Source organism: Peromyscus maniculatus, chromosome 6, assembly GCF_049852395.1.
Source record: "Peromyscus maniculatus bairdii isolate BWxNUB_F1_BW_parent chromosome 6, HU_Pman_BW_mat_3.1, whole genome shotgun sequence".
In the NCBI taxonomy this organism is placed as follows: Eukaryota; Metazoa; Chordata; class Mammalia; order Rodentia; family Cricetidae; genus Peromyscus; species Peromyscus maniculatus.
Genome location: NC_134857.1, coordinates 75,656,103 through 75,677,791, shown reverse-complemented (window position 1 = coordinate 75,677,791; position 21,689 = coordinate 75,656,103). Strand labels below are relative to the sequence as shown.

Genomic DNA, 21,689 nt, shown 5'->3' with positions numbered 1-21,689 from the left:
AGATCTGAGGGAAGTCTACTGGGTTTATTTGTCTTTTCTTCCTTTTTTTTTTCCTAAAGCAGAGTCTCAGGTTTTTCAGGGTGTTCTCAAACTTCTCAGCTCAAGTGATGAAGAGCCTCCGAGGTGCGGGCACAGGCAGGCCACCACAGCTGGCTTTAGGACTGTTAGCCTGTCTATAAATAGACTAACAGTCCCCATCAGACTGGACTGCAGCAAGGACAGCATGACATAATGTGTACAAAGCCCTCACAGCTGCCCCAGGCAGAGTAAAGGCTACATCCATGTCTGTCGCTAAATTATTGTTTGGGTGCTGGGGTCAAACCCAGGGCTTTGATGGTACATGCTGAGCTCTAGCACTCAGCTTGGCCACCGAGCTACAGTACCCTGAGCGTGCTGTTTTGTTATTAAGAGTTATTTATTTTTATTTGATGTGAGTGTTTTCCTGTATGTATGTAAGTTCACCATTTGTGTGCCTGGTGCCCGGGCCCAAAAAGGCCAGAAGCAGATGTGGGATCTCCTACAACTGGAGTTGTAGACAGCTGTGACCCACCATTGGGACTGACCCTGGGTCCTCAGCAAGAGTAGCCAGTGCTCTTCACTGTCGGGCCGTCTCTGAAACTCTTATTTATTTATTTATTTATTTATTTATTTATTTATTTATTTATTTATTTGGTTGGTTGGTTTTTCAAGACAGGGTTTCTCTGTGTAGTTTTGTGCCTTTCCTGGAACTCACTTTGGAGACCAGGCTGGCCTCGAACTCACAGAGATCTGCTTGCCTCTGCCTCTCAAGTGCCACCGCCACCCGGCCTATGCTCTGGATTTTTAAAAATTATTTTTCTCTTTCCGGTAGATGAGTCTGGAGATGACGTTCAGAAATGGCAGCTCACGCCGGGCAGTGGTGGCGCACGCCTTTAATCCCAGCACTCGGGAGGCAGAGGCAGGCGGATCTCTGTGAGTTCGAGGCCAGCCTGGTCTACAGAGTGAGTTCCAGGACCAAAGCTACACAGAGAAACCCTGTCTCGAAAATCCAAAAAAAAAAAAAAGAAAGAAGGAAAGGAAGAAATGGCGGCTCACAGGGGAAGGAAAAGAAGGAAGAACAGGGCCTCAAGTGGCTGAAGGAGAGAACATATTTGGTGTCTGCCACATCTTCGCATCCTTCCATAACATCTTTGTCCATGGTACCGATCTTTCTGGCAAGGAAACCATCGCCGGGTGACTGGTGGAGTGAAGGTGAAGGCTGACAGAGCTGAGTCCTCTCCACATGCAGCCATGTTAGCTGCCCAGGACCTGGCCCAGAGGTGCAAGGAGCTGGGCATCACTGCCCTGCATATCCAACTCCGATGTCACCCCCATCCCCTCCGACAGCACCCGAAGGAAGTGGGGATCCTTGTGGTCGCCGTCTGTGAGTAGGACTTCTCAAATTGTTTTCTGTTGATAAATTTCTTTGTCCGGGCGGTGGTGGCGCATGTCTTTAATCCCAGCATTCTTGGGAGGCAGAGCCAGGTGGATCTCTGTGAGTTCGAGGCCAGCCTGGACAGGCACCAAAACTATACAGAGAAATCCTGTCTTTAAAACAAAACAAACAAACAAACAAAAAAAAAAAAAAAAGGGTGGGGGGCTGGAGAGATGGCTCAGAGGTTAAGAGCACTGACTGCTCTTCCAGAGTTCAATTCCCAGCAACCACATGGTGGCTCACAACCATCTGTAATGAGATCTGGTGCCCTCTTCTGGCCTGCAGGCATACATGCTGTATACATAATAAATAAATAAATCTTAAAAAAATTCTTAAAAAAAATAAAAAAGAAAGAAAAAACAAACAAATAAATTTTTTTGTATAAGCTAAAAATTAAAAATTATTTTTCTTAGCTAGGGTGGTGGCACATGCCTTTAATCCCAGCACTCGGGAGGCAGGGGCAGGTGGATCTCTATAAATTCGAGGCCAGCCTGGTCTACAGAGCAAGATCCAGGACAGTCAAGGCTACACACAAAGAAACCATGTCTCAAAAAACAAAAACAAAACCAATTTCTCTGTTCTTGAGAATTTCATCCATATGTACAAAGAAATAGGGTCCTATTCACCTCCCACGCCCCCCCCCATCCCTGAGACATGTTCCCCTCCCTCCAGACTTCATTTCTTCTCCTTCAGATTTATTTTTTTTAATTATGTGTCTAGTGTGTCTGTGTGTGCATGTGGGGGTGGGCACGTGTGAGTACAGGTGCCCAGAGAATCCAGAACAGGGTGTTGGATTCCTTAACGTTACAGGACATTGGGAGCTGCCTGATGCGGTGCTGGCAATTGGATTCAAGTCCTCCGCAAGAGCAGTATGTAGTTTTTTTTGCAGGTGTGGGTGGGATGGGGTTTGAGACAGGATTTCCTTGTGTAGCCCTGGTTGTCCTGGAACTCACTCCATAGATCAGGCTGGTCTCAGACTCAAGAGATCTGCCTGCCTCTGCCTCCCAAGTGTGGGGACTAAAAGCGTGCACCACCACACTTGGTTGTTTTTTTTTTTTTTTAAATATAACCCTGCATATAATGACTCTGTAAGGAATGGGACCTGGAAAGCGCGCATGCGCACGTCCACACACACCATCTACACCAGCGTTTTGGGCGGCGTGCTCTTGTGTAGGCTGCCATGCTTTGACTTCATGATCGATAGAGGTGTCACACCCAGGAGACAGCATTTCACCGCGCTGCTCCTCATCCTCCTGAGCCCTGGCTGGAGGGATGGCTCAAGAAAGATGTCCCATGTGGTGCTGAGCACTCACTCAGCCTCCTATTCCCGGCACGCACTTCCGGTACCCCCACTAGTTCTGACCTCTGCGCTGCCCACTGCAGAAGCGAGGCTCTCTGACCAAGGCTGAGATAGCCCAGGTCTGTGCATCAACATACAACTCCAGAGGGCAACTTGACAGCATGAGCACTTAGCAGAATGACAAGAGCAGGCTCCACGCCGGGACCTGTGGCCTCCTGGCCGCATGGGCTTTCCACCGGAAGCTGCTGTTTACCCTGCACCTGTAGGCAGAGCTTGCCTGGCATGTTGGGATTGTAGCATGCAGGGCACGCATGCAGCACCAGGTCCACTGATGTTGTCTCTGTCCCAGAAGCCCACAGGCACTTTCTGAAAGCTAGCCAGCGGAGAGAGGACGTTCTGTGATCGCTTCGGCGGCCACATACTAAAACTGGAGGATCATCCTGGCCCCTGTGCACACGGGTGACAGGTAAATTCATGAAATGTTCCATATCTTTGGAGAGAGAGAGAGAGAGAGAGAGAGAGAGAGAGAGAGAGAGAGAGAGAGAGAGAATGTTCTGTTTTGAACACAAAGACCGACCAGTATGCTTTTGGTGTCTGTTTGGGCCTTGTGGTATAAGATAGCCTTGGCTACCCTGGCTATATTCCATATTCGGATCCTCCTGACTCCAATTTCCAAGTGCTGGGATTACAGGCGCGCAGTACCACGTCCAGCCTGGTCCACTCTTTGTCTCTGTTTGCCCCTTCCCCAGGGATGCTTTCCAGTGAACACTTACTTCTTGCGTAGTTTTATTTATTTATTTATTTATTTATTTATTTATTTATTTATTATGTGACAGTGTTCTGTCTGCATGTACACCTGCTGACCAGAAGAGTGCGCCAGATCTCATTACAGATGGTTGTGAGCCACCATGTGGGTGCTGGGAATTGAACTCGGGACCTCTGGAAGAACATCCAGTGCTCTTAACCACCTAGCCATCTTTCCAGCCCTCTTGCATAGTTTTCTTAGCTTGTTCTTTAAAGACAGGGTCTCGACTCTAGCCCAGGCTGGCCTGGAACTCCTCTGTAGTCTAGGCTGGCCTCCGAGCGGTCCTCTTTTCTCAGCCTCCCAAATACCGGGGTAGCAGGCGTGAATACTAGGCCCAGCTCTTTTCTTTTCTTTTTTCTTTTTTGGTTTTTCAACACAGGGTTTCTCTGTGTAACCCTAGCTGTCCTGGAACTCACTTTGTAGATCAGGCTGGCCTCAGAACTCACAGAGATCCATCCACCTGCCTCTGCCTCCTGAGTGCTGGGATTAAAGGCGTGCACTGCCATGTCTGGTTTAGGTCCAACCCTTATATAATCTTTAAAAAAACATTAAACAAAGAAAAAAATTTAATGTTCAAGACAGGATCCACAAAGTTAATCTTAGCCTTCATAAGTCTCTGAGTTGTCTGAAAGTTCCCTAGACCACCACGTCCAGGGAGGTGACAGCTCTGGAGCACTTTGGTGCACAGCCATCTCCTAATGGAAAGGACTGTCTGTGACCATCAGCTCTCAGCAGTTATAAATGTCAAAGGCAGACAGACCTTCCCTCCACCTGCTCCCCCTTCAGGCAGTAAGCCTGCCTGCCAGTCCTGCAGTTGGCGTCCTCATAGGTGTGTGTGTGTATGTGTGTGTGTGTGTGTGTGTTCGGACAGCCAGGGTCAGCTCCAAAAGCTGCCTGGCCTAAAAGCCTTTCCCCCATCCCGGTGAAGCGGACTGCCTTTGATCCTCTGCCCTGGCACTCCCTGGCCTGGGCAAAGGGGCTTTCCCTGAGCAAACAGCTCTATAAATACACCTCTAGGTTAGGACTGTGAGTCCACAGCGGTTCTTAGAGAAGCCTCACCTCCAGAGAGGGCATTAACCATTGCCTTCCAGAGCTCTTCAGGAAGGAACCCAGACCCAGGATCTGAGCAGGGTTAAGGAGATGCCCCAGGGGAGGCTGAGAGGCCCCAGGGGAGGCTGCTGTCATGTTTTGTGATACTTTTGTGGTTTTTTTGTTTTGTTTTTTTTGGGGGGTTTTTTGTTGTTGGTTTTTGGTTTTTTGTTTTTGGGTATTGTTTTGCCTTGTTTTTTTTTGTTTTTTCCAGACAGGGATTAAAGACGTGCAGCACCACCGTCCAACACACTTTGTGATTTTTAAAATTTGTTTTGGGTATTTTTAGTGACTTGTCAAAAATTCTAAATTAGAGTACTTTATAACTCAGCCAAAAGAATTAGGGTGGGGCGTGGCTGGAGGGACAGCAGGCGGGTAAGAGTGCTTGGTGCTCTTGCAGAGGACCTGAGTTCAGTTCCCAGCTCTCAGGTCAGGCAACTCACAACCACCTGTAATTCCAATTCCAAGAGACCCGACACCCTCTTCTGACCTTCATGGCGTGTGCACACGAGCATACGTGTGCACACACTCACACACAAACTAAAAAAATCTAAAATAAAAAAATTTTTAAATTAGCTCCAGTTGATTCTTTAAAAATATACTAATTTGGGGGCTGGAGAGATGGCTCAGAGGTTAAGAGCACTGGCTGCTCTACAATTCCCAGCACCCACACGGCACCTCACAACTGTTTGTAACTCCAGTTCCAGGGGAACACTACATCCATGACAAAACACCAATAAAATTTTGTTTTGTTTTGCTTTGCTTTGCTTTTCCGAGACAGGGTTTCTCTGTGTAGCTTTGGAGTCTGTCCTGGATCTCACTCTGTAGACCAGGCTGGCCTCGAACTCACAGAGATCCACTTGGCTCTGCCTCCCAAGTGCTGGGATTAAAGGCGTGCGCCACCTCCGCCCGGCCAATGAAAATTTTTTTTAAAAAATTAAATTAAAAATATGCTAATTTCAATTTATTTATCTAACTTTTTAAAAAATAGAGCTGGAGAGGTGGCTCAGAGGTTAAGAGTCCTTTTCGGCTCTTGCAGAGGACGCGGGTTTGTTTCCCAGCGACCACCTGGAACATTAATTCTAGGGGCCCCAAAGGCCTCTCCTGTCCTCTGCAGGCGCCAGGCATGCACAGTATCCATACATGCAAGCAAAATACTCGTACACATAAAATAAATACATTTGGGGGGGGGGGTGTTGAGACAGGGACTCTCTATGTAGCTCTGGTTGTCCTGGAACTTACTATGTAGACCAGGCTAGCCTGGAACTTACAGAGATCCACCTGCCTTTACATCTAGAGTGCTGGGATTAAAGGCGTGCGCCAGCATGCCAGCTAATAAAAACAAGTCTTTAAAAAATAAAGTGAAACAGAGGTGTGTGCCACAATAACCGGCGATTTTAAATTATGTTTACAGGTGTGTGGGAGGGTATTTGTGCTTCAGTCCAATGCCTGCAGAAGGAGTGGTCAGTGGAGCTGGGTTACAAAGCCCCAGACTTGAGTTCTAGGCCTGGAACTTGGGTTCTTGCAGGCGCAGTATGTCTTTAACCGTGAACCATGCCTCCAGCTCCCTGACCAGTTCAAATGACATTACTCCTTCCCTTAGTGCCCCTGTTTCCTCACCCATCCTGTCCCCCACCCTCTTAAAGCCAAGCTTTCTTTCTTCCATCTCCTTTTCAAAAACATTTTATGTGTATAAGTGCTTTGCCTGCACATGTGTGCATGTACCACATGCATGCCTGGTGCCTGGGGAGGTCAGAAGAGGGCACTCGATCTCCTGGAACTGGAGTTCAGTTGTAAGCCACCACGTGGATGCTGGGAATGGAACCCAAGGTCCTTGCAAAGACTCCGAATTCTGAGTCATCTCTTGAGCCTTTCCCTCTGGGGTGGCTTTGAACTCACAATCCTCCTGCAGGCCCCAGCCTCCTTAATGCTAGGATCACACCTATTACCACCGATTCACATATTTCTTGTAACTCTACAAATCACGAATACAGAACATGAAAAATCAAAGTGTGTAAGCAGTGCTTGTCTTGAAAGAATGTGGGGATTTGCTGAGAAAACAAAGTATGCATGTTAAATTTCAAATAAGGTTAAAATTCTGGTTTATCCCAGGACTGGAATCCCAGACTCAGGTGGCTGAAGCCAGAGGTATTCAAGTCTGGGGTCCGCGTGTGCTACACAGTGGGTTTCCACCAGCCTGTCTAGAGTCGCAGGGCCCTGACTCAATAACAAACAATAGTGTTCGGCCCTTTTCAGGGCCGGGGTGGAAACCGGGCTTCCCGTGTGCCCTCAGCAAGAGCTACCCAAGAAGCCAGGAGGTGGTGGCGCACGCCTTTAATCCCAGCACTCGGGGAGGCAGAGCCAGGCAGATCTCTGTGAGTTCGAGGCCAGCCTGGTCTACAGAAGGAGTTCCAGGACAGGCTCCAAAGCTACACAGAGAAATTCTGTCTCAAAAAGAAAAAGAAAAAGGAAAAAAAAAAAAAGCTATCCAAGAAATGTTAGGTGGGGCACCCAAGGGTCTCTGTTGACAATGTTGCGAGTACTTCTATATCTGAGCGTTTTGACGTTTTGGTTCTGAGCCTGGTCTTTAATGGCTGAGCCCTCTCTCTCTCTCTCTCTCTCTCTCTCTCTCTCTCTCTCTCTCTCTCTCTCTCTCTTGTTTGTTTGTATTGTATTGTTTTGTTTTTTTCAAGACAGGGTTTCTCTGTGTAGTTTTGGTGCCTGTCCTGGATCTCGCTCTGTAGACCAGGCTGGCCTCGAACTCACAGAGATCTGCCTGGCTCTGCCTCCGGAATGCTGGGATTAAAGGCATGTGCCACCACCGCCCGGCCTGAGTCATCTCTTAAAATTTATTTATTTTATATGCATTGATGCTTAGCTTACATATATGTCTATGTGAGGATGCCAGATCCCCTGGAACGGGAGTTACAGTCAGTTGTGAACTATCATGGGGGTGCTGGGAATTGAACCCAGGTCCTTTGGAAGAGCAGCCAGTGCTCCTAACCTCCGAGCCATCTCTCCAGCCCCCTGAACCATCTCTTTAACCTTTTTTGGGTGTTTTTATAGTTCTTGAGACTGGGATGGTCTCATTCTGTGGCCCAGTCTGCCCTAGAACTTACTGGGTTTCCCAAGCTGGTCTTGAATGTGCAGTGGTCCTCCTGCCTCAGTCCCCCAAGTGCTGAGATTAGACGCATGACCATGCCCTATGTGTTTCTGTTTTTCAAAAGTTTTACAAGGTTGCACAAGTGTGATAGTGCATGAGTTTAATCCCAACACTTCCAGAGAAACAGAGACAGGTGGATCTCTGTGAATTGGGGGCTAGCCTGGTCTACACAATAAGGTCCAGGCCAGCCAGGACTTCATAGTACTACCCTGCCTCAAAAATAAGCAACCAAATAAATATCTAAAAAAGGCATACAAACAGAATACAAATAGAATAAAAAGCACAAAAAGTAAAAGCCTTCTTCACCCGGGCACCCTTCTCTGAGTCATTCTTCCACGTGGAGATGGGCAAACGCGTCTAGCCTAATACACACATCAGATTCTCCCATTTTACAGACTGCCGCATTGAAGCTGAAGGGCTCGTGAAAGACCATGGAGCTGGCAAGTGCTCAAGCTGAAACTCAAATCCAAATTCGTCTGACTCATAATTCAACGTGCATTCCTTCCGCTAAGCTCCGGGGTGTAAAATTTTATGGATGAAGAAACCGAGGCTCACAGACGTCCTCGGCCATCAGAGCCACACGGTTCACTGCCCAGCATGGGAAAAGCGGAGGGGATGGCATGGGTTGCGTGGAGGAGAGGGCCTCGGCTTGGGTGGATCTGAGCTTGCGCAGGGCCACCGGGGTCCGGTTTGTAAATCCCCGTGTTCTGGGGGGGTCCAAGTTCCACCCAAAGGCCGCTCCGCCGGGGTCGGTGGGGTCCCAAGGCCCGGGGTGGGCGCAGGACCGGTGCCCGCGGCGTGGCTGCCTGGCCTCTGGCCGTCGGGGGCGCCCGGGGTGGGTGGCTGCGGCGGGCGGGCGCGTGGCGGGCGGGGCGCGGGCGGCGCGGGGCGGAGCCTGCAGCGGGCGGTGCTGTCCCCGGGCTCCCGGCCGCGGTGGCCGCCGCCGAGGGCAGCTGGAGAGAGCGGGCGCAGAGAAGGTAGAGCCTCCCCGACCCCCGCCTGGGCTCTGATGGTCACGGAACAGCGGACCCTGGGGCGAATTCCTGGGGAGGGGGTCTGGTCCCATCACCCGGGCGAGGGCTTGAGCCAAGCAAGATTCCTGTGAAGTCACATAGTGAAATTGGAAAACATACGGGACCTCCCTGCACGCCAGCGCCGCCCGCTTCTCCCCGCGGGGCTTCGGGAGGATGCGCCCCGACGCCTGCACTCGGGGACCGCAGGGACAGGGTGTCTGGGAGGGATGCGGGTCAGTGCTCCTCGCACAGCCCAGCCTGTTGGGAGGCTGAGGGAACAGAAAGACACCTGTTGGGACGGAATTCTGACAGGACAGCGACTCTCCTCTGCCAGCCCAGCCCTTACTAGTGTTCATTTTCCCCAGCCAGCATCGGCTCCTTTGCCCCAAGGTGAGCCCGAGGGTGAAGGGTCAGCTCTGTGCAGGTCGCTTTCCTTGCTGTCAAAGGGCCCAGTGTGGGGTGTGACCAGAAGCAGCCCAGACTGGTCCTTACCATGGTCCACCTTGACTTCGGGGTGCCCACCTCCAACTTGCGTCTTCCTCACCCTGGGTGTGAAAAGGGACAACAAGCATACATTTGTGCAGGGAGGGGGAGTCGGCGCCTGCTCCCCTATGCAGGGGAGGGTGGGGTGGACTTTTCCAGAGAGGGAGCCAGGCCTGGCCCTGGCCCCAGGAGCTCTCGTCACCCCCCACCCCTCACTTCTCCAGAGAGCTGCCAAAGCCAGCTCAGGACAGGATTATGTGTACTGGGTAGACCACGGAGAGGCAGCAGGGACAGACCTGGGGGAGCAGAGAGAAGCAGAGGGAGGTGAACAGGGGACCAGCATCATCGGAGAAGAGACAGGTTGTGTCCATCACCCCTTCCAGCCTAAGGCAGGCAGGTAGAACATGGCTTGAACATGGCTGCTTTTCCATCAGGGCTGATGTGGACCTCTGTGGCTGGCCCAGCAAGGGCAAGGAGAGGGCCCAGTCACTTTGTTTCCTTCTTCAAATTCCCAGGTCCTGGGGTCCAGGGGGGTGGGAGGGAGCAGGACCTAGCTTTAGTTCCCTCCTGGGGTCCTTTGCCTGCCCTGAGCTGGCCTACCTTGGCCAGCGATCCTTGGATTCCTCTGGTGGTGCCTGCCATTCAGATCCAACAGAAACAGTGTTTTTCCTGGAAAGCAGAGCTGAGATGGGATGATGGGTGTGGGTGGGGAGGGCCTCAGAGAGAAGAAGGGGCTGGAGGGCAGGGAGTGGGGAGAGACAGACTTTGAGGACAGGGTATGGAAGCCCCTCTCTACCCAGTGTTCAAGGCTAGACTTCGGGGTGGACTTCCCGGGTAGACCAGAAGGAGAAGCTGGTGGCTGGGAAGTCTGAGCTTGCATGGCTGCCTCTCTCCTTCCTAGGGGCCCAGCCATTTTGGCTGAGCATCGGAAGAAAAAATAAAAAGAAGAAAACTAGCTGTACACGAGCTAGGTCGCCATGAGCCAATGCCTGGTGGATGCTGGCACCCACAGGGAGGCTAAGCACCGCCTTCTCCCGAGATGAAGCCATTAGACCACTTAGTTTATCCCTTGGACAAGAAAGTGCCTGACTGTTCCTTCATAAGGAGCTTTAGCTAAGAGGGGAAGTAAGGCCTGGAGAGGGAGCAAACAAATACTCGGGTTTTTGTCTTGTTTTATTATTTTTTTTTGGGGGGGGGGGAAGCAGGGGAGGGGAAGGCTGGTTTTGTTTTGTTTTGTTTTTTGAGGTAGGGATCTTCTGTCAGCCAGGCTGGCCTTGAACTCCTGATCCTCTTGCTCCCCATCCCAAAGGGTGGGATTAAGGCTTCTGCCTCCACCCCTGGTGCCAAGGGCCCTCTGGCTGGCCCCTCACAGGGGCGCCTGGCATAGCCTGCCTCCTCTTGGTCCCGTAGCTCTGGGAGAAAGACCCTCCTGGTTCAAGCTGGCTGCGCACTGCCCCTCCTTAGGCTTCCAGAGAAGCTAAGCCTGTCTTGGGCCTCAGGGAGGGACTAAAATGAACTCGAAGGCTGAGGTCAGACCCCCCCACCCCACCCCTCGCCTCAGCAGATGGCAAAGACAGCGTTCCTTATTGCTCCCACCCTTAGGTCCTAAAGGGGTGGACCAGTCTTCCCCTCCACTCCGCTGGTGCTGTGCCTGCCGAGACAGCCCTTCAGTCTCCCGGCTATCTGGAGGGGTAACCACTATGCTTCTTCCTCCACAGAGCACCCTCCGTGCCCAGATGCCAGAGTAGCTATCCTGTCCCCTGGCCCCTAGCCCGGGCACAGTGGAGGAAAGAGCAATGGAGACCTGGCTGGGCAGGTAAGAGCAAGGGCCATGGTGCAGAGGGACAGCCCTGTCTCTAGCAGTAAGAGCAGGGAACGGGCTGGGCAGTGGGGGCACATGCCTTAAACTCCAGGGGCAGAGGCAGGTGGATCTCTTTGAGTGCGAGGCTAGCCTGGCCTACAGAGAGAGGTCCAGGACAGCCAGAGCCACGCAGAGAAACCCTGTCTTGAAAAACCAAAAGAAAAGGAAGAGAGAGGGTAAGGGGTTGTGAGAAGGGGCCTGGGAAGTGACAGGGAACTGGTGCTTCCCGAGAAGTTGGCGACCAGGCCGTGGGGAGCCTGGGTGGGGGCGGCTAATGGCGTAACATTTCTGGCTCCGTCTGAGGTCCCCACCCCTCCCTGTGCAGGCTCTGGCTGTGTGTGCTGCCGCTTCTGCCTCTTCTTCAGCTCGGCCAGCATCAGGAGGTGAGTCCTCACCAAGGAAGCCGCTGCCACCCTGCGCGGGATCCCTCTGCTCTGCCCTGGCCTCCCCTATCCCCACTGGGAGACTTCAGCCCGTGGCTTGGTCCACCCAGTCTCGTTTTCAGTTAAATATCACAAAAAAGGCTGGAGTCCGACGCTACCAGCGCGTGTGACCTTGGACAACTAACAACCCTTGAACCTTGGCACTAATTCTGACCTTTTCCCCCTATGTAGCTGTTTGGACCTTCTCTTCAGACACCATCGGAGGAGGGCCAGGCCCCTGAGGGCCTCTGGGGACGTTGGGGCCGGTGGGCCCCCTGCTCCCAGCCTTGTGGGGTGGGGGTGCAGCGAAGGAGCCGAATGTGTGAACTGCACCCAAGCCTGTCCCTCCCTCCCCGACCCCCAAGACACCCAGAAGCCCTCCGGCCCAGACCCCAGACTCCCCGGGACCCCCAGTCCCTGTACAGGCCACAGCCTCGGGGAAGGGGTGGCCCTCTTCAAGGTCCTGCTTCCCAGCTGGGGAGAGAGAAGCCCCAAGGGACTCCAGGGGCCCAGAGGTGAGGCCCCGAGGAGGGCAGAGCTGAACAGGGAGGGGTGGGGTTAACAGAAAGGGGCGAGGGGCCTTCACCTCTGCAGGCTGATCTTTCAGGACAGGGATTGGGGAGACAGGCTAAGAGATGGCTCTACGTCTGCATCATCCTCTCAGGTCCTGGGTTCGAGACCCGATCAAGCCAGGGATGTTTGGTTATGGGAGAGTGCCTTTTGCCTTGCCTCTGCACCGGAGCCGTAGGCACCCCCGTAGACCCGAGCAACCCAAGAACTCTTCTGCAGGGGATGAGACCCTGCCATCCCCGCCTCTGAGCTCAGAGCCGGCCTTCGAAAACCGCAGCCCTCACACGCAGCTTCCTGAACTGCATGCCGACCCCCACACTCCCCCTGCCGAAACCCCAAGGCCTGGAAGTGCTCAGACAGAGGTGCCCCCCAGAAGCAGTCCTGCTCCCTCTGACACAGAGATGCCCCCACCCACACCCTCCTTTGGAGACAGGAGGTCTTCCCAGGGATCCCCTGGGCCACGGATGCCAACCTCCCAGGGTTGGAAGAGTCCCCAGGGATCAGGGCGACGCCCTCATCCTTTACCGTCTGTCCCTCGGAGTGGAGGCCAGCAGAGCCGGGGGCACTGGAGACCCCGAGGGAGTTCTCCCAGGTCCCCCGATGGCTGGCTGCCTCTGACAAGAGACTCCGGTCCCCTCTGGAGCCTTTTTGCTCCCAGTAGCCCTGATCCAAAGTGTTCTGGGGAAAGTGAACAGATGAGAGCCTGCCACCAAGAGGTGAGTTCTTCTCTGGGTCTCCTGGCCTGGGCTTCCCAGGATGGCCCCTGATCCGAGTCCTCAGCTTGTGGACTTGGACACAAGGGTGGTGTTCCGTGGAGCTGGCCCGCACCCCAGGTTTCCTCTCCAGCCCTGCCTGATGCCTGTGTCTCTGCCTCCTCAGCCTTGCCCCCCTGAGCAGCCAGACCCCAGGGCTCTGCAGTGTGCCGCCTTTGACTCCCAGGAATTCATGGGCCAGCTGTACCAGTGGGAACCCTTCACTGAAGGTGCAGTTTCCAGTCCCCCTGGCTGGGCTGACTCAGGTTGGGGTGGCCCCCCCTCTTCCTCCTGTGTCTTAATTCTCAGGTCACATCAGAGACTCAGCAATAGCCTACAGACAGGAGGAGCCTTTAGACAGTACTGGCTGGGTGGTCAGGACAGGAGGCGGGCCGGGAGGGGAGCTGTCGAGGTACCTGTTGGCTGTGATCCGGGAGGGCATGCGAACGGGATCAGTCCACTGGTTCCCGCAGGGAGCCAATGTCTTCACGGTGTCATGTCAGTTGCTCCCAAGTTATTGTCCGCTCGGATTTGGGCCTGTGTCAGCTTGACACCAGGACAAACCTTCATGGGCTATGAACTCATAATCACAGGTGTCAAAACCCCTTTTGAGGAAAGGTAGGATGGCTCAGTGGGTAAAGGAGCCTGCCTCCAGCCTGATGGCCCGAGTTTGGTCTCCAGACGCACGATGGAAGGAGAGAACCCCCTCCTGCAGATTGTCCTGACTCCCACACGAGCATCTTAAAACTAAACAACAGAAAATCCTTTCTGAGGGTCAGGTGCAGAACTTGCCCCTTTTTAGGAGGATGAGGTAGGAGAATCAGCAAAATTCGTAAACTTGAGGCCGTATAGCATAACAAAACCAAGAAACATAAAAGCCCTCAGCCTGGGAAACTGCCTCCCTTCTTCCACGGCAGCTTCAGGATGCCCCCCCCCCCAATAAGGCAGATGGCCTCCTTTAGGGACCCCAGCTATCACATCTCATCCCTTAGTTCAGGGTTCCCAGCGCTGTGAGCTGAACTGCCGTCCCCGTGGCTTCCGGTTCTATGTCCGTCACACCGAAAAGGTCCAGGACGGGACCCTGTGTCAGCCTGGATCCCTAGACATTTGTGTGGCAGGACGCTGCCTGGTAAGGGGGAGCGGGTGTGGGTGAGGGGGGGCGGGTGTGGGTGAGGGAGGGAAGGGTATGGGTGAGGGGGTGTGTGGGTGAGGGGGGGCGGGTGTGGGTGAGGGGGGGCAGGGTGTTGGTTTACACACATACACACGCACACACACAAACACACGCACACACACACCCTCCTTTAATTCCTTATTATATAACAGTGAAAACACCAGACTGAGGTGGCCAGCAAGGGGTGTGTTGTGGGCAGGATCCCACCAGACTTGGCTAGGCCTCTCCACACCTGGCTGGGGATGGAGGAGCACACAGAACGGGGCAGGGGGTGAGCGGGAGCCCCCGAGTGGGGTGGGGCCAGGTATGAGGTGTGCCCGGCTTTTGTGTGGCCCCTGCCTCACCTCCCTCTCCCCAGAGCCCCGGCTGTGACGGGATCCTTGGCTCTGGCAGGCGTCCAGATGGCTGTGGGGTCTGTGGCGGTGATGGATCTACCTGTCGGCTCGTCTCGGGAAACCTCACTGACCGAGGGGGCCCCTTGGGCTATCAGAAGATCCTGTGGATCCCTGCGGGGGCCTCCCGCCTTCAGATTTCCCAGCTCCGGCCCAGCTCCAATTACCTGGGTGAGAAACTGGACCTCAGTTCTGAGTCCCGGTCCATCCTGTGTCTTTGGTCTGCCTTCTGCAGCCAGAGGCCAAACAGGAAGAGGCTGGTGGAGAGGGCAGGGAGGTGGATGACCGGGTCCCTCGGTTCTGGGCAGGTGGCATGCACAAAGGCTTAGGAAGCTATACCACGGTCACTCAGCTCAGCTTTCTGTCTTCCAGCACTTCGAGGGCCTGGGGGCCGCTCGATTATCAACGGAAACTGGGCTGTGGATCCGCCAGGGTCCTATTCGGCCATCGGGACTGTCTTCCAGTACAACCGTCCTCCTCGGGAGGAAGGCAAGGGGGAGAGCATGTCCGCCGAAGGCCCTACCACCGAGCCTGTGGATGTCTATGTGAGCCTGAGGCGGGCGGGAGGAGAGGGAGGCCCCGGGTAGAGCAGTGGGGGTCAGGGGGCGGGGAGAGGTGGCGGACGCCTAGGCCCCTCTCCTCACCCCAAACATGGATTTGTATTTTCTCTCCGCAGATGATCTTCCAGGAGGACAATCCCGGTGTTTTTTACCAGTACGTCATCGCTTCCCCTCCTGCGGTCCTAGAGAGCCCCTCCACGAAGCCTCCGGCCCTCCAACTTCAGCCGGGTAAAACTAGGATCCCCAGACCCAGAAGAGGGGGGCGAGGCTGTGACGGAGCCCCGGGGTTGCAGGGAGGCGTCTAACCTGGCTCCTGGACCCCCCTGCAGAGATGCTGAGGGGGGAGCCCCTACCTGCTTCAGCTCCCCGCCCAGTTCGGGCACCAGGCACCCTCCAGCGTCAGGTTCGAATTCCCCAAGTGCCTGCTCTGACGCATGCCAGGACATCCCTGGGGTCTGCGGCCGGGTACTGGAAGCAAGTGGGGCACTCGGGATGTTCAGCATCCTGCGGCAAAGGTGAGACTTCAGGGCTGTCTTCAGGCCCCTCGGCCCGAATTCCTGTTCTGTGTGTCTGCGTAGAGTCTACATCCTGGATCATGGGTCTGGACCGTCCCTGGAACTGGGCTCTGAGCTCCTGCCTCCCCCCGGCTGCCCTCTTGTTCCCTTCAGGTGTCTGGCGCCCCCTTTTCCTCTGCATTTCCCGTGAGTCAGGAGAGGAGCTGGATGAACAGAGCTGTGCCCTGGGTGCCAGGCCCCCAGCTTCCCCTGAACCCTGCCATGGGCCCCCGTGTCCCCCATAGTGAGTATGGTCCACAGGGAAGGTTAGGATACTTAAAACACCATGGCCCTGGACTTGCTCCCTGCCCTCAGGTTCTCACCTGGATTCTGTAGCAACTTCATAGCTCCTGGCTGCAGGAGGCGGTAGATTAGAAAGGTTGGCACCCCTTAGACTGCAAGGGAACACTGGCAGCCTCGCTGCCAGCCAGAACCGCAGACTCCAAGTGTGAAACATGCCTCTCTCTGAGGGTCCCAGCCTGGCACCCCCACACCTTTCCACCCATTCTCCCCTCTGCCCCACCCACCCCACAGCTGGGAGGCCGGTGAGTGGACGTCTTGCAGCCGATCCTGCGGCCCCGGCACCCAGCACCGTCAGCTGCTCTGCAGACAGGAATTTGGAGGCGGTGGCTCCTCGGTGCCCCCAGAGCGCTGTGGACACCTCCCCCGGCCCAACATCACTCAGCCTTGTCAACTGCACCTCTGTGGCCACTGGGAGATCAGCTCCCCCTGGAGCCAGGTGAGTGCGTGGGGAGGCGGGGGACCTTGAGAAGTGGGCTCCAAAGAGCTAGGGCGGTGGGGTGTTTGTTTGTTTGTCTGTTTTTACCATTTTATTTGTCATCAGAAACTTTACAAACAGGACCTATGTGGAACCCCAATATTAGCCAGCTAGATGCACCAGGACGGGTTCTGTAGGAGGGCTGGAGGATGGTGGCCGATGCCCGGCCTGGGCTTTCTCACCCTTCAGTGCTCTGTGCGTTGTGGCCGAGGTCAGAGGAGCCGGCAAGTTCGGTGTGTTGGGAACAACGGTGACGAAGTGAGCAGGCAGGAGTGTGCTTCAGGGCCGCCCCCACCCCCCAGCAGAGAGGCCTGTGACATGGGACCCTGTACCACAGCCTGGTTCCACAGCGACTGGAGTTCCAAGGTGGGTCCCCGCACGTCTTTGGACACGTCAGGCTTCCCTGGTGACCATGTCCCAGGCTTCCCTGGTGACCATGTCCCAGGCTTCCCTGGTGTCACAGCCTGTTCACAACAGCTTGATAAACTTTTCTTTTCCTTGACCTAGGACCTCAGAGATAAGTGGGGGAAACTGACATTCACAGCTGTCATTTTAGTATTTGGGAGGCCGATTTGAGAGGACTGGCCGAGTCCAAGGCCAGCCTGGACTACGTAGTAAGTGTCAGGCCACGTGAGCTACAGCAGAACCTGTCTTTAAAACACAAAAGCAGGCTGGGTAAGGCAGCGCACACCTTTGATCCCAGCGAAGGCAGTGGATCTCTGTGAGTCTGAGGCCAGTCTGGTCTACAAAATGAGATCCTACCTCAAAAAAAAAAAAAAAAAAAACCACCAACAAAAAAATTAACAAAAAAAAAAAAATTAGAAAGAAAGAAAAGAGGAAAATGGGGTACAGAGGGAGCTCGGCAGTGAAGCCCACTCCCCGCTCTTCTGGAGGACCTGGGTTCAGTGTTCAGCACCCACGTCAAGCAGCTCCAACCACCAGTAACTCCAGCGCCAGATGTGGTGCCCTCCTCTGGCCTCTGTGAGCATGTGTGACCTCTGTGAGCGTGTGTGACGTACACAAACACACATAAAATAACAAAGTTACAGACGTCAGAGGGACTGGTGAGATGGCTGAGTTGGTGAAGAGGACTCGCTGGGCAAGCCTGATGACCTGAGTGAGGTCCCCGGGTCCCACAGTGGAGAAGAGGACCGACTCCTGAGTGAGGTCCCCGGGTCCCACAGTGAGGAGAGGACCGACTCCTGAGTGAGGTCCCTGCACACACACAGTACACACTGGCTGGGTGCACACGCCTTGAATTCCACCACTCAGGAGGCAAAGGCAAGAGGATCTTTGTGAGTTTGAGGACAGCCTGGTCTGCACAGAGAGCTCCACGACATAAGAGACCCTGATTATTAAAATAATGGTAATAATAAAAACAATAATTACGGGCTGGAGAGGTGGCTCAGAGGTTAAGGGCACTGGCTGCTTTTCCAGAGGACCTGAGTTCAATTCCCAGCAACCACAGGGTGGCTCACAACCATCTGTAATGAGATCTGGTGCCCTCTTCTGGCCTGCAGGGACACATGCAGGCAGAACACTCACTATATACATAATAAAAAACCAATAATTACATAATGCAGTAACACAGTTTTATAGGAAAATTAGGTGGGGTAGTTAAGTTGGTAGCGTGCTTGTCCACTCTGTATGAGGCCCTACTTTTGATCTGCAGTATCACATAAACCAGGTGTAATACAGGCACACACCTGTAATCCCAGCACCCAGGAGGATCAGAAATTCAAGGTCCTCTCAGCTTCATACCAAGTTCGAGGCCAGTCTGGAACCCAGCTGTCTGTCTCCTCTTACAGGCTGGTACCCCAGGGCATTCCTGAACTCTGGATGTGGGCCCTCCACATCTCAGTTCCGGTCACCAGCAGCCTCCCTTCACACAGGCCACTCCCTCTCCCTCTCAACAGTGCTCAGCCGAGTGCGGGACCGGAATCCAGAGACGCTCAGTGGTCTGCCTCAGGAGTGGGGAGACCCTCCAGGGGGACCGGGAAGCAGAAGCAGGAAGCCCGGAGCAGGGCTGCCCTCTCAGAAGCCGTCCTCCCGACATGCGTGCCTGCAGCTTAGGACCCTGCGAGAGGACATGGCGCTGGTACACCGGGCCCTGGAGTGAGGTCAGCTGCTGAGGGGACAGGAGGGGGCCTGTCCTGGCGAGTCCCAGGTCGGGAACTCAAGAGCGATCTCTCTTCCCCTCCCTTACAGTGTTCCTCAGAGTGTGGGTCTGGCACGCAGCACAGAGACGTCATCTGTGTGTCCAAACTAGGAGCTGAGTTCAATGTGACGTTTCCCAGTAACTGCTCCCACCTCCCCAGGCCCCCCGGGCTGCAGCCCTGTCAAGGGCAGGCCTGTGAAGACCGATGGTTTTCTACTCTCTGGAGTCCGGTGAGTGCTTGGCTCCCTTGCCCTGGGCCTCTAGCTAAGAGGGCTTTTCCCACTGCACTCGGCCAAGGCCCTCTCAGCCCAGGACAGCCCAGCTGGGCTCTCAAGTTGCCCCACTTCCTGTAGACTGGGAAGTCTGGTGGACCCTCTCCATTTGGGATGTTATAATGTCCCTGGATAATAGTCCCTCACTATCTTTTTTTTTTTATAAAGATTTATTTATTTATTATGTATACAGTGTTCTGCCTGCATGCCAGAAGAGGGCACCAGATCTCATTACAGATGGTTGTGAGCCACCATGTGGTTGCTGGGAATTGAACTCGGGTCCTCTGGAAGAGCAGCCAGTGCTCTTAACCTCTGAGCCATCTCTCCAGCCCCCCCCCCACCATCTTTCAGAGAGGGAGGGGTGGTCTGAGGAGCAGCCCTGGGAACTTTAGAGAGCTGATCTGGTGGCTGTGGTCCCCCCAGTGTTCTCGCTCCTGCCAGGGAGGCACGCAGACGAGGGAGGTCCAGTGCCTGAGTGCCAACCAGACTCTCAGCACCCGATGCCCTCCTCACCTGCGACCTTCCAGGAAGCGGTCCTGTAACAGCCAACCCTGCAACCAGAGGCCTGGTAAAGAGCTTCCCTGCCCATGCCCAGGAGAGGGGGTGTAGCCGGAGTCCGGGCAGATGTGAGGAGGGCTGGTGGGGATGGGAACACCCTCCAGAGGGGTGATGTCACTCCTGTCCTGTGCCACTGACCTCTGTCTTCAGATGACCAATGCAAGGACAGCTCTCCACACTGCCCCCTGGTGGTACAGGCCCGGCTCTGCGTCTACCCCTACTACTCGGCGACCTGCTGCCGCTCTTGTGCCCACGTCCTGGCGCGGTCCCAGCTGGAGCCTGCTTGAGATGGGGCCGAGAGATCCTTTCTTCATGGCTTCCTTCAGCCCCCACCGGTCAGCCACTGACCAGCCCACTCCGTATCCTCTGACTTCTCCCCTGGTCTGTGTCGCCGGAGATGTCCTCCGGTGGGGGGAGGATAAGGTGGCTGCCGACCTGCTGTTGGGTGTGTGCTGCAGCGTGACGCCCCGAGGTGTGTGCCCTGTGGCGTCACTTCCTCGGAAGCAGACTGAGGAAGAGTGGCAAGTGGGCAGCGCTTGCTTCCCGGATGCTTTCTGGGCTGAGGAGGAACAAGGCTCCATTTCCAGATTAGTCTGAGCTACTTAGACTGTGCCCCCCGGAAGTTCCAGTTTTGTGTCCCAATCCTCCTTTCCGGGCCAGGCCTCACCGCTGCGCTGCCCTGCGTTCCTACCCCTCCCTTATCTAGCCTCTGTATCCCTACCTCCCCATGAGCTAGGGGACCCCTGCTACCTTACCTTGCCCAGGAAGGACCACACCTCTCCAGAGCAGGGACCAGTTGTGCCGATGATGAAAGAGTGAGCCGTCAGCCTGAGACACCCTGGCCCCCACCCCCACGTCACCGAAAGTGATGGCCATCCCAGAACTAATTTATTTTTTATTAAAGTTGATTGTGACAAATAACACTCTTCATTAACCTCATGAGGACCCCGCCATCTAAGCAGTGTGGGGCCAGATACGGTGTGGGGAGGGCACAGCCCTCGGGTGGGAGGGCAGTCCCCAAGGGCTGGGGAGTAGCCTGTTGGGCCCCAGAACTGCAGATGGCTCCCTGGCCACTAGAGGCCACCCCCTCTCCCGGTTTAGGGGCGGAGGTGGGTGCTTGGATCCGCGCAGAGAGAGCCTGGGGTGGGCTTTGGGGCGGGCTCTGCTGTGGTCTCCGGGAGCCCGGCAGGACGTTTCAGCCAGGCCCTCCCGCCGCGGCCCCAGCTTCTCTTTCACCCACTTCCCGGTTAAAGGCTGCCTTGGCCCCTCCCCTGGCTCAGCAGAATCAGAGGAGCCCGGCCTGGTTCTCCGGGGCTGCAGGAGGGAGGAGGGGCCAAGGCAGTAACGGATGTCCTGCCAGAGACACATTCCTCAGAGATGTCTCACCAGGCCTCCTCCCTCCCCGCTCCCTGTGTTTCTTTCAAAGTAAATAACTTGCTAAAGGTGATGTGAAGGGGCAGCTTTATTCACCAGTGCCAACTGTTCCCCGACCCCCTGCAGTCCTGAGGGCTGTGGTCCCGCTTCCGGAGGAAGCTCTGACCCGTCCCTGCCTCTCCAGCAAGCTGAGTTTGGCCACCAGCAAAGGCCCGCAGACAGTTTCCCCGGGTGACCACTGTTTTCCGAGCATGTCTAGGCTCCCTAGAAGTGGGACCTTCTGCTGTAGCAGAGCCTTTAGCGCACTGCCTCGGAGCTCAGGCTGTCCTTGGGTTGGATGTGGCTGAGCAGAAACAAGACAGCAGAGTGGGAGGGGCGTGGGTGGGGAAGGAAATGAAGCCATGGGGCGACTCCCCCTCCCCCGTACTCCTGCTGAGGCAGGAGGACCACAAGGCCAGCCTGGGCTATACTGTGAGACTCTGTCTCAAAAAACACCAGGAAAACAAAACTGACTTTGGTCCATGGCAGGGCTTAGGCAAGGAGGCTACAAGAATGCCCTGCCTCTGCCAGGCGATGGTGGCGCACAGCTTTAATTCCAACACTTGGGAGGCAGAGGCAGGAGGATCTCTGTGAGTTCAAAGTCAGCCTGGTCTATAGAGCGAGTTCCAGGACAGCCAGGGCTACACAAGGAAACCCTGTCTCGAAACCACCACCACCACCACCCCAAAAAAAGGAAAGAAAAAAGAATGCCCTGCCTCCGAAGAGCTGTGTGATGTGTTTCTTTCTCTGGTGAGCCTGGAAGGCAAGGATGCAGGGCCCAGGGAGACAGACACAGGCAGAGGGCAGAGTCCCAGGGCAAGGGAGGGTGGCTTCGGTCTCAGGCCCTCCCTTCAGTTCCTGGAAGCCGGGCTGGGGTGGAGGCCACAGCTCAGCTGACTTCCCCTCCCTTTTCAAGCCTCTT

The 21,689-nt window shown here is 54.9% G+C and overlaps 1 protein-coding gene across 1 annotated transcript; it reads left to right on the top strand.

The window, feature by feature from the left end:
• The first annotated feature begins 8,747 nt into the window (after window positions 1–8,747).
• On the top strand, window positions 8,748–20,275 carry Adamtsl4 (ADAMTS like 4). The gene is made up of 18 exons (XM_006982549.4): window positions 8,748–8,787; window positions 11,025–11,122; window positions 11,493–11,550; window positions 11,782–12,104; window positions 12,254–12,875; window positions 13,039–13,141; window positions 13,904–14,040; window positions 14,441–14,645; window positions 14,847–15,019; window positions 15,151–15,262; window positions 15,364–15,549; window positions 15,703–15,832; window positions 16,123–16,327; window positions 16,556–16,732; window positions 18,283–18,486; window positions 18,575–18,754; window positions 19,220–19,364; window positions 19,505–20,275. Exons 2-18 carry the CDS (start codon window positions 11,103–11,105, stop codon window positions 19,639–19,641), a joined length of 3,117 nt encoding a protein of 1,038 aa, XP_006982611.1. The 5' UTR covers window positions 8,748–8,787; window positions 11,025–11,102; the 3' UTR covers window positions 19,642–20,275.
• Window positions 20,276–21,689: the final 1,414 nt, after the last annotated feature.